The 13,067-nt window shown below is 38.5% G+C and overlaps 1 protein-coding gene across 1 annotated transcript in view; it reads left to right on the forward strand.

Annotated features, from left to right (window-relative positions):
- The window catches only part of CSMD3 (CUB and Sushi multiple domains 3), a 1,325,501-nt gene that overhangs the window by 1,158,318 nt on the left and 154,116 nt on the right, over positions 1-13,067 (forward strand). The window contains exons 39-41 of the mRNA XM_014603846.3: positions 3,281-3,399; positions 6,936-7,005; positions 10,277-10,393. Of these exons, the coding sequence (XP_014459332.1) occupies positions 3,281-3,399; positions 6,936-7,005; positions 10,277-10,393 (306 nt within the window). The remainder of the gene's footprint in view (positions 1-3,280; positions 3,400-6,935; positions 7,006-10,276; positions 10,394-13,067) is intronic.

The raw sequence follows: 13,067 nt of genomic DNA on the forward strand, positions 1-13,067 counted from the left end.
GCAGCAGTGGGAAGATGAATTTAAGACAACCTTCCAATAATTAGATTCTATACATAGAAAATGTATAAATTTTCTATAATTTTCCATGTATAGAATCTAATTATTGGAGGGCTGTCTTAGTTTAGAGTTGCCTTGGAGTCAGATAAATATGGTATATAGCCTTTATCCACTGTTGTTCTTTACATATTATGGATTACATATCCTGAGTTATGGATACTCGGATTGCATCCTATGTTATTTAAGTTTATTGTGACTTTTCATATACATGGCATACACAGAATGTATGTCATCTGCAGAGAACAGCGCAGAATGCTACAAGATGCTATCTATGTATGGTAGAAGATGGTAGGAAAAAAAAGTTTGATCTCATTTTGTAACATTTGAGAAAGATAGCAGGCTGCATTTTTTTTCTGATTTTTTTTAAAGTTTCATTAAACCTACTTAGCATAGTTTTAAATGTAGTATCCTCTATCAAATTTTATATACACTTGTGTAGTATATAATATAAATGCTATCAGGTTGTCAAGAGACCTTTCCCATCATGTGTGAAAGTATTGTACCTTAAAAGAAAGATCTAGTATATAAGGAAAAAAATAATATCAATAAATCAATCTGAGGCATGTGATGGTTCAGTCACTTAAGGCATGAATGGAATGGAACAAAGAATTATTTTTAGCTGAAAGAAATTCCCCATTCTCTCTTGAAGCTGTTTGACTTTTTGTTGCTTTGGAGTGACTGATATGACTCCAAGTGACTGACATGTTTTGAAGGACTTGAACAAATATTGTTAAAGTGGTGTTGTTGGTGTGATGGTCCAGAAAAAAAATAACAGGCAAAGTAGCAGTGATCAGTTTTCAGACATACAGATTCAAAGGATGCAGTGCCAGTATGTCAAGGAAATGCCACAACATTCTTCCCTTAGTCTTTGTGTATGCATAAAGACAAGAATCCAGTGACTCACTCACTGATATATTTCTTTAAGTATGCTAGTAGTTCCATTGACTTCAAATGAGCTACTTATGCTTAAGGTTAAGCATGTGCTTAACTACCTCTTTGATGGATTGGTGACTTATAACTATGTAAAGATATACTTGTTTTTGCCAAATAAACTTCTGTTATGAGCTGAAAATGTCTAAAGATTGAGGTGAATTATAACATAGTTTAACTGGTGTTATGTTGATGCTTATAATTTATAATTATGTAGGCAAAATGTGTAAGTGCTTGTAGTTATTTAAAAGGTAGTTACACAAGCTGAACAAAACTCATATAATGATCTGGTATTCATACCAAGCAAAATTTTAGGCTTGCTTGAGATGGCAGTTGCTTTTTTGAGGCCCCTTTACATTTAACAGATGATATGCCATTTCTGTAAAACAAAGATAAGGAGGAAAACATTACTCAAGCTGTAGAGAAATTAAGAGTTCTTGGCATAAGAACCAAATTATTTATAGAAATTGTTTTAAAAAATAGACATAATCAGAAAATGAGTGGCTTATTTGTATAACACAAAAATGTCCTCATTGTATCAAAAGAGAAATTTATGTAAAATATAGTGTGTGTAAAAATATATAAAGTCTAGAATGGAATAATTGGAGCAATGCAGAATTCTTTAAGAAGAAACCAAGTCATGATGGTGAATAAAACAGCCTATTTGCACCCAACAGTTGGTAACTTATCATAACTTCTCCTTTCTCAGCTAATTAAGAGAACTGTAGTATAAATGACAATTCATTGTCACCAAAATTTTACTAAGTAAAGACACTTTAATCTACCAAAGTCCTCACCCTTCATGTCCTTCATTTTAACAAAAGTATAGTAATTATGTTCATTTTCTGCAATTTAAAATAGAGGTGAAGAATTTGTATAGAAAGGTCCTCTTTCCCTGGGATTTTTTTAACCCCTCATTATTTGTGACATCGTTCATTCAATAAAGCAAGACATTTTACATACAGAAATATAGTTTACAAAACATAAAAATAAGTCTTCATTCTAGCTGTGTCCAAACGTGTTGGCAGAATTTTAACAGTCCCAGAAAAACCTAAGATGCATCTCCAGCATCCCATCTTCCAGGTCACTGCAATATGGAGTGCACCCTCAGCAAGTTGGCAGATGACACCAAGCTAGAGGGAGTAGTAGATAAAGTACAGGGTAGGGTTAGGATTCAGAATGTGTGTCTACATGATAGAGTACTTCAGCACAGCATTGTGCTTGTCATTAGTGACATAGCATTAGCGGGCATGAAACATGACACCAACGCTCATTGCTACTGCACAGTGGGGTCAGAAACAACCCATGTGCTACCAGGACTGTGCAACACCAGTGGTTACTGTGTGGTTATTTAGTACCTGTGCAGTTGGGGGCATGTATAAACATGTCCACAGAGACCTAGACAAATTGGAGGATTGGACCAAAAGTAATTTCATAAGGTTCAAGTGCAAAGTCCTGTACTTTGAGCAGAATAATCCCATATACCGGTACAGGCTGGGAACTGACTGACTAGGCAGCAGCTCTGGAGGTTACAGTGAACAATAAGCTGAATATCAGCCAACAGTGTGCCCTTGTTGGTGAGAAGGCTAACAGCACACTGGGCTACATTGGTAGGGGTGTTGCCAGTAGATCAAGGGAAGTGATTATTCCCCTCTATTCAGCACTGGTGAGAATGTATCTGGAGTATTGTGTCCAGTTTTGGGCCTCCATTACAGAAAGGATGTGGACAAATTAGAGAGATTCCAGTGGAAGGCAATGAAAATGGTTGGGGGCTAAGGTACATAACTTATGAGGAGAGGCTGAGGGAGCTGGGCTTATCTAGTCTAGAGAAGAGAAGACTGAGAACAGATTTAATAGTGGCCTTCAACTATCTGAAGCGGGGTTCAAAAGAGGTTGGAGCTAGACTGTTCTCAGTGGTGGCAGATGACGGAACAAAGAGCAATAATCTCGAGTTGCAGCAAGGGAAGTTTAGGATACATATTAGGAAAATCATTCTTGCTAGGAGGGTAGTAAATCCCTGGAACATGTTAATCAGAGAGGTGGTGGAATCTCCATCTTTGGGGGTTTTTAACACCCGGCTAGACAAAGCCCTGGCTAGGATGATTTAGTTGGGGCTGGTCCTGCTTTGACTAGGGGGTTGGAATAGATGACCTCCTAATGTCCCTTTCAACCCTAATTTTCTATCATTCTATATTATTAGTGGAAACCAACATGCACCATGAGCCCAAACAGCATAAAACTAGAAATTGTCTATATTTGCTTCCTCATTTCTAAACATCTCAATTTTTCACAGCTATAGGTTTAGACTCTTGTCCTGAACCACAGACCCCTAGCAGTGGAATTAAAATTGGAGACAGATACATGGTTGGAGATGTGGTATCTTTCCAGTGTGATCAAGGTTATTCCCTTCAGGTATGTCAGATATTTTGCAGTTTCAAGTTCTCTCTTTTAGTTCTTTAATGTCTTTATATCTAAATCAATCTATATTGTGCTCACACTAAAAATGCCAACATACTGGAATAAATTATAGTTATGAAGCTTTTAAGTTTGTCTCCATCAGATATAACATCTATGAAACTGTCTTTCAAAGATCATGGTTCTACATTTCTGCTGCATAATGATTGTAGGTTATTGTTCACTATTGTTTACACATTCTTAGTTTAGTGATGGGTCATGATCTGAGGTCAGAGAGCTAATAATTTTCAATTTAAATAAATCATTTCATGAATAATATCATTAAACAATGATGGGTAAGAGGTGAAGGAAAAGTACCAGAGAAAGGAAAAACAGCAAAGAGTGGGAAGGGAATATTGACTAATTTTCATGGGAAATCATTGTTTTTCTGGGAAAGCCAATAGTTTTCTTTCATATATTTCCTTTTTTTGTTAATTTGTGTGTTTGTTTGTTTTAACCTGAATGCAGATTTCAGAAATAAGTGTGTTCCCCCACTCCCAACACCTTACCCTCCCCTCCCCAAACAAGTAAACTATTCTCCTGCACTGAAAACAAATTTGGGGATCATTCAGTAAGCATGAAATACAATTAGTTTTGTTGAAATGAGCTTGCTTATTTCAATTTTCTGATATGTGCAGCCAATAAGAACTTGTCTGTCTATCAGAGGCTTGGATTTTCTTTTGATGCTTCTTATAGCCAACCTAGAGTACCAAATGCAAAACCTAGCACTGTATAGTTGGGCTAAGGCTCCAAATAGTATATTAGTGTGTGTGTGTGTGTGTGTGTGTGTGTGTGTGTGTGTGTGTGTGTGTGTGCATGTATTCCTCACCTATTAGACTAAAATTAATAGTCTTCATTTCACTCGGGTTTTTCAGTACATTAAAAAGGAGAGAACACAATACTATCTCTGTTACCCGGTTAAAATATGTTGCCGGACTTGTTACACAATGTAATGCATCCTGAAGTGAAGAGAATGTTATAAATGAGCTTTCTGCTGTCATGCTGCTTTATAACCCATTACCAGAATTCTTGACATGTTCTAAAAAAAGCAGAGACCGATACGTTTGCTTTGCAGTTCTTCAATAATGCCACTCATGCTCACAACAATCACTGACTGTGCATTGGAGGAATGCGGATTGGAGGACCAAGATCATTCCTCTAGCTGCTCTGTGTAATGTAATTAGGACCTCAATACCAGGGGATAAGCAAAAAACAGATGGTCTAAATTATATAGACCTAAGTAAAATACATTCTGCAAAACAGTAGGTGTGTCTTGTTGTCTTTCAAATGACAATAAAACTCTTGTAACCCTGTCATTTCAGCTAGACACACCATTTTTTCTTCACATTGGGCCAAGCCCAGCCTCCAGCAGCAATGCTACATTTCATCATAATACTGAGGATTAAGAACTGTCCTTCACAAAGCTGCTGAACTTCAGAAACACAGCTGTAATCTCTCTGAAAAAAGAATTTCCCTGGTTGCTGGCCAGGGAGGATAGATACAAACTTACATTTCTTCCTCAAATCTTTTTTTTTTTTTTTTTTTGCACAAGAATGGTGCTGTTCCTGTAGCAAAGAATGGGGTTCTCCACACTTCTGACATTAGCAGTAGTTTAAAAGGAATTACAGTCCTGAAATCCTGTTCTGGACTGTATAGTCAGAATAAGTTATAAAGGATGAACTATACATGAACAGAAACATACTTTCGTGGAGTTCATAAAGTCAAACATAGTCTAGGTTTTTGAACTGAGCAGAGTTAAGCCATGCCATTGGCAAATCTTTAAACATACCTGTGAGTCTGAAAAAGCAGAATGAGGTTTGTTCTGCTTTTGGTTAAGCAAGTGGCTGTTGTAGTATTTAGTGCTCCCTGTGATAAGCACAACAGGAGGCAGTATGAGCAGCAAATAAATGTTTGAGCTAGGGCTAAGAAAGCAAAGCTTTGGCAACAGCTATTTGTTTTCCTTCCTGGATATAATGGCCTTTTCTTCTCCTCTCCCAGATCCTTAAAATGCCATTTGAATTTTGGACCTGTATTGTTTCCCTCCTCTAGATCCTTACGCTGTCATTTGGATTTGGAACCAGTGTCCTTATCCTCCTTTTATTTCCCTTAAACTGAGGTCCTACTTGTGGCTAAGATCTTCCTGCTTCCAAGAACAGTTGATGGGTCTCTCCCAGCTCTAGTGCTAATTGCAGCTTTGACTGTGACCTTTCTCCTCCTGCTGAAGGCCTCAGATTACTAATTGTGTTGTGCAGCAAAGGAAGACCGTGTAAGGATGATTGCACTGGGTCTCTGAGGGGAGCAGCAAAGCATTTTCTGGTTACTTTTACCTTTGTTTTATTTCATATAAGAATATTGAAGTGTGAACACATGTCATACTGAACACATGAAATAAATTAAACATGATAAAAAAGCAAGAATGGACTACAGACTGTACAAACATAAAAAATAAAAGTCCTCTTCCTGCTGTTTTGCTATTGCATACAGCATGACATTATCACTTTGGCTTTGTGTCAGTGCTGAATAGATAACATATGCTTGGACCAATGACAGAAGTATATTCATGTTGTTGTTGTTGTTCTTGTTTTAAAAGGAAAATATGAGAAGTCATCAAACTAATTAATAAAGTATTCTACATAATGGTGTGTTTTTCACAAATATCCAGTACCTGCAGCTATATAGGTTTTGAAGTGAAATATAGCTTAAACATTAGAAGTAGCTATGCAGTTCAACTCAAGGTTGCACAAACAGGCTAACAGCCAGAGGTACTGTCTTTTTTTCCTGCCAAGGTCATATTGAAATAGACACTGTTTGGTTTTCAGCAGAGCCCAGATGCATTTCTCTCTTTAGATATTTTTTTTACACTCTGTTTACCAAATAGTCATGATTGCATGAGCTGCTGAATCAGGTAGTTGCTGCCCCCTGGTGGTATGGGAACCTGTTTAATATGGATTGCTCAAAATATCAAAAGGCAAGTTTAGAACGTGTGTGTGTGTGTGTGTGTGTGTGTGTGTGTGTGTGTGTGTGTGTGTGTTTAAGTTTTTTGCTTTTTGTTCTTGTCTTAGTTTTTTTGTTTTTCCCAGAGAACTATTTCTAAAGTGGAACTATCCTGTACTTCAAATATCTTAATTTCTGGTACCTTAAAACATCTTCTTAAAAAGTCTTTTTAATTTTCTTATGACCCATTTAACCGTTTGACATAGATAGATAGATAGATAGATAGATAGATAGATAGATAGATAGATAGATATTATCTATCTATCTATCCCTACAGACCATGAGTACAATTCTCTAAACTGGTTGATAGTCACATAAGTAAGGGTTACATTATCCACCCAATCCTACTGAAGGGCAAGGTACAAATTAAATTTACAATACAATTACATTTTCATATTGAAGATGTCAGAGATTATAATATCTTGGTTCTTGTTATAGCAGTAAAATGGAGGTGATTGTGTGTATTTGTTACATGTATTAATAAATGTTTATAATCATAGGGACATTCACATATCACCTGTATGCCTGGACCAGTGAGAAGATGGAATTACCCTATTCCCATATGTTTGGGTATGTCTATTGGATGTTATAATTATTTTTCATGTTGCTAGAATGAAAACTGTGCAAGAGGTTAGAGATGAAGTGTTCTCATCCTGAATCAAAGGGTTTGTTTGTGGAAAAAAATGTCCAAAAGAATTCAGACTAGCCTCGAGTCTATAAGTCTACCTTGCAAACAGGCCCTACTTTGTGAAGGTTTCCCCGAATAATCAAACTGGTAGAGGAAAGACAGAAGTATATACCAAGCAGAATCTCCTATATCATGGAAGAGAGAAGAGAAGAAGAATCAAGTCTTCTAGAAATGGAACTTCTTCAGATGGAACTAAGTATATATTATTTGTTTAGGCAATATGTCCTACAGAACCAATTTAAATAAAAAATAATTGCAGTTCTCAGTTTTTTTCTGATTCTAACATCAAATATTCCTTGCTTAAGAAGGTACTGGGACAAGCCTAACCTCAACATCAGTGACAGTGCTCCTAGTGGCTGGGCTAGCCTGCCCGACCCCAGCTCCTCTGTACTGCCACCCGGTGTCTCACCTCCCACACCTGAATAAAATAAATAGTCCTGAGATAAGTGCCCAGAGCTCTGGAGGTGTGTTTTTTTTCCTTGGGATGTCTTGATCTGGGCTTACTTGACTGGAATGGCAAAATTTCAGCCATCTCAGTCAGCCCAGCTACAGCCCAGCTGGTGCTAATTCACCTGAGGGCTTTATTTGTGGCCTCCAGGCTCCCCCCATAGCTGCATCCAGAGTTTGTGGGTGTCAATCAGTCATAACCCCTTCTTAAAGCCACCAGGTTCAGTAGGTCACACTTGTCCAGGCATTAACCCTGTGGATTTTGGTGTATTTGCTTTTTCTGCTGCCTTTATCTTGGGCCCCTTATTCTGGCCTTGGCTGTTGTGACAGTAGCCATTCTGCTGGGGTGGCTAAACCCCCGCTTTGGTCCATATTGTTCTCACTGGACTAAACTTCTCACATTCTGGACTTCAGGCTATGGAGGGGCTATACCCATTCCTACTTGGGTCTCCTAACCCTGCAAAAATGCTTCCCCCCTCACTAGGTTTCCAGCCTTGCTGGGGGTTAAAACCTCACAGGTCACTTTAAGGCACCAGTGATGCAGCCTCCAAGCCTCCCCTCACAGCCACTTCCAGTCTTCCTGATGTTACTATCCCGATCACAACAAAAATGTACAGTCTCTCCAGGTACTCACAACAGTCAGAATAACGTGAACTGAAATCATTCCCACTCTGGGCAAATGGAGAGCACGAAAAAGAAGTTTCTTTCCCTTTGCATGCCTGGGCTCCCCTTACCGTGACTCCCATCTCTATAGCAGCCTGCCTGGGAGCTTGCCATCCTTCCCCAGCCAGGGCTACAGAAAGCTTGCTGGTTTAAGGATGAGTTTCTTATACCTGCAAGTCTCTCTCCTTCTAGCCAGCCAGACCTATCACTTGGTGTGAGCACAGTGGTCCCTCATTAGTCCTTTTAGCCCTGCTTGTTTTCACTACATCTGTGACAGGGCTGTTGGTCATTGCCAATAGTTTGTCTCCTTTTTCCCTATGGCTGCTTGCTTCCAGGGGCTTTTCCCTAGTGGCATTACTGTCTGCAGGTCTATCTCTTGGGACTTAAAAGACCCTCCCAAGTTTTGCTTGCTTGTCTGAGTAACAGGGCAAGGATTCCCTGTTACAGGTACATTATTTCAAAGGTTGAGCTGCAGAGATAGCCAGTTATGTAGTGCTGACCGCTGCATTAGCAGCTTGCCAAAATACCAAAGGAAGCATTTGATCTGCATTAAAATATATCAGTCAGTGTTCATGTGAACCCAGATGACACCTTTGGCTAGCCTGATTAAGCCATACGAGCTTATGTGGCCAATGCCACAGTAGGCAGCTATATGGTCAGCATTTGTTTCTAGCTGCCTCTGACTCCCAGTCCAAGAGACCAGTCATTTGCATCTGAGTTGAGTGGAGACCAGTCTTGAGAATGAATCCAGAGCAACGCTTGAATACATGCTTCTGGAGCTATATCAAGACATCTCAACTGCTGTGCCATCACACTTCTATACAAAAAATATATGAAAAACAATTCTTAGAACTGCAGTACTCCATCCTTTTGTATATGTTAAAAATAAAAATCCTTTAGGCTCCCTACCCACACATTTTCTTGTTATTTGGCTATTGCACAGAGAAGGTTGCTGCACGTCACGTTTTAAGTTTGCATGCAATATGTACTTCTTGCACTGTTTTGAGCCAGAGACTCCTGACCTAAGTGATAGACAGCCTAATTCTGCCAGGTAGTAAGCACTTCCTTTCAGGTGCTAGGGTCCACCAATTATGGGTGCTTAATAACATTCAAAAATTGTTTAACACTTCTCAAGATCATGCCTCTAGTTTCCTCTGTCTTCATCAATATCAGTTCTCTTGATATGAATGAAAAGATAATACTCATAACTATGCATACAGTTGGATATTCTGTTCATACTACTTTAGGAAGTAAATGCTGAAGAAAAATCCTTACTCTCAACCTAAAATTTTAATATTTTATAGAGTTTTTTTAGCATGTAAACAGTGGTTTAAAAATATTTTAAAGGAATATAGCTAAGGCTAGCAGGTAAACATTGAAGCTGGCTTCAAGTTGTATTCATCCAATCTGTCATCTCGGTTTCTTACCATACATTTACTTTTTAAATCTAGCACTACAAAGTAAATAAATATTAAAATCACTATGTTACTAAGACATCAAGCCCTAAGGAATTGGTTTCTTTGAAGTTATGGATGTGTGTGTGTGCATATTTTACCTGTTCTTCACTCTGTGTGTTGTAGCTGCTTCATTTTTTATGAGACTGGGTACTGAAATACTGCATTTAAAAATGCTTTCTGAAAAGTTCAGAGAGTAAGATGCTTGTATTTTTCAATACATTCAGCTTCAGATACACCTGCACAAGTCCACTAGGAATTGTGCCACTATGACTGAGTGTTGAATTGCAGTACTTGTCTGCTCAAAAAATGGGTCAGACACACGGAGTGAAGGCACATTTTGACCTGCACATCTACACATATGTCAAATTCTCCTAATCTCAAACCTGGTTAATCAGTATCACTTTTACAATGCCTGGTTGTAGAAGATTGTTACACAAATATAATGTTAAGATGAGATAATGAATTATACACATTTCAAATATAAAATTAATCATTTAAAAATTAAGTACAGTTAAGTTTGCGATGTGAATGCTTGAACTGATTAATTCTCTAACTTTACCCAACAAGAATCTCTGTCATTCTGCAGCACAATGCGGCGGTGGTATGTCAGACTTCAGTGGAGTGATCCTTAGCCCTGGGTTTCCTGGCAACTATCCCAGCAGTTTAGATTGTACATGGACAATCAAGCTGCCTATTGGCTTTGGTATGTATGCTTTCAAGGATTATCCGGTTGCTTGTTGTTAGGATTCTAGAATGGTGAAACAATCTTTATAATATTTTAAATATTTGTATTGGCCAATTGATTTAAAATATGTTTTAGGAATAGTCCATATCATAAAAGAGATTTAATTTAGAGAAATGTATTGTTTTCATGTATGCATACAGAAAATAATAAAATTGCTATAGCTCTAGCTACTCATTTGCTTGCACGGTTTTTTTTTAACATGAAACTAAAATTGACTATTTTGAAAGCTTAGCCCATCAGTATCAGCGTTTTATTTTTAGAGCATGTATGTTGCTTTATTCCAGGGCATTTCCCACAGAGAGAAATTTATATTAGTATATCTAAACACAAATAACAATAAGAAATATAAGAAATAAAAACAAATGCCAAAAATGTTAAAACTACATTTTCCAGCACCTTTTCTGCATTTCTCTTAACCACAAAGTTAACATATCATGTGTTGTGTTTTTTTGGCTATCTGTATACTTAAGAGTGAAAAATTCTATGTAAAAGTGCGTTTAAAGTGATTATTTGCCCAGTAGGCAATTAATCAGAGCAGGGAGTTTCCTTCCCTCCTTTTTTTGGCCTTCTTTCTTCCCAAACACCTTAGTAGTGTTCAAAGCTAAGTAATTTGGGTGGTGAGGGGGACACCTCAATTTGGATTGTATTTACAGAAATATTTCTGGGTAATGATCTCAGTGGTTTACCAGTTTTTATTAAAATGTCCCATTCATTCTCATATGGATGAATTTATAAATAAATGTGGTAGTGTATGTGTGATTTTGTAGCCATGATGATCTAGAAACTTTGCAAGAGGCAAGGATTTCTTCAGGAGAGGCTTGATACCTGAGGAAGAATGTCTTGCATTCAAAAGCTTGTCTAACTCTGTCCCAGCTACACTACTTGGTCCAATAGAAGATATCTTCCTAAGAAATCCATGCCTCTTGCGTACATAAATATGTCACTTTAGAAATTACTCTTAAACACAAAGAAAGGGTAGGGAATTTCCAAGTAGAGCTTGTTGATCAGCCCAGATTAAAAAAACAAACAAACAAAAAACCCCACCATACATATATATAGGCATCTTTAACCGAGTGGAATATAATCTGAACAGGAGACATCAGTGGTCTACTTGCAAATGTAATCTTCTAATAGAAATACCAAAATAAAATATTTTTTAACTAGTAGACTTTTTTTTTCTTTGAACCACATGACCCTCCCGGTCATTTGATCCACACCATTGATGCTTTACAGATGAGGAAGTATGGCACAGAAATTAAGGTTACTTCTGGGTGTCCTGATTTTTCAGAGTACTTTTCATTATATAGCACTTTAAGCATTCAAAACACAGTTCTCAGTGCAAAGTTCATTCGCAGCTGTGTGTGCTCAGAATCTGTACATCAAAGTGCCTCATCTCAGATCAGGCAGGCACTAAGAAAATAGGAACACACAGGGAATGAATGGTTACTGGTTAAGTAATTTGCCTATCACTGTATCACACAGATTTCCTGTGGCAGCATCATGGAAAGAACCATATTCTTCAGGTCAGCATTTAGCTGCTTTAAACATCCCACAACTTTAAACAATCACAAAAACGTTTTGTGATCACCTGCCTCATCCACTATAAATGAATCTAAGGATGCTATAGAAATGACATAATTTTGATGTCAGTTCCCTGATTCATCACCTTGTTCACTAAACAAGCAAGAAGTCTATGAAGGGAAAACAATGTATATATGATGCTCCCAGTCTCCTTGACCAAGCAGTCCAAGACCCTGGGTCCTGTCCCTAATATTGCCCTCCAAGCAAACCTGCCTCCAGTGCTTGTGTCCCTGATACTCATTTCTACCAGTCCTAGACCATGTACAGACATTCAGTTTCCACTGGGACAGTAACTTTTCTCCCAGGAGAAACCATGAGTATAATGGTCTTCAGGATTTTTCTCCCAGAGCAAAATAACCTGGGGATAACCAGGGTTAAATCACTTTGAGGAGAGGCTCTGCTGGAAGATTCAGGGTCTGTCCATGTTCCCTTCTGAGTGAACCCATTGCCCAGTCCTCCAGCATTCCAGGGTGCTTTGCTCCTCTCCTTTCCCTGCATGAAGACAGTGTGTTGCTCACTGGACTCTGCTGCTTCGGCAAAACAGAAGGCAGAACACGACCCCTTTACAGTCCCCACATTATGCTACAGGAAAACAAAACCTGTGAGATAGTCTGGGTCAATCAGTCAGGACTACCCTGTATCCTGCTTCTGTTTGTCACCAGGCTGATGGGGAGCCTGCACAGCACACTGAAATGTGTTCACAGGGACTCCCTGATTGTACACCATCAGCACATCAAGCTCTCTGCTCTTCAGGGACATAGTATTCAAATGTTTGTTCAGGCATCTCCAAGTAAGTTTTTTTTTTTTTCTACCACGAAAGCAAACCCAGAAGAATTCTCCCAGATCACTTGAGCATGTGTACACAGCCCCAGGCCTCTCCGGTTCTGTGCCTAGCTTCTTTGTTCTTCTGCCTGCATTCTTGTTCTGGTCTCTGACCAGACGGTCCCAGTTGCCCTATACCCAGCTCCTCAGAACCGTTCCCCTCCTTCCTCACCTGTTCCTAATTCAGTACAGGTTCTCAATCTCCAGTCTTGCCAACAACTCATCATGA

This window comes from Alligator mississippiensis, chromosome 3, assembly GCF_030867095.1.
Source record: "Alligator mississippiensis isolate rAllMis1 chromosome 3, rAllMis1, whole genome shotgun sequence".
Taxonomy (NCBI): Eukaryota; Metazoa; Chordata; order Crocodylia; family Alligatoridae; genus Alligator; species Alligator mississippiensis.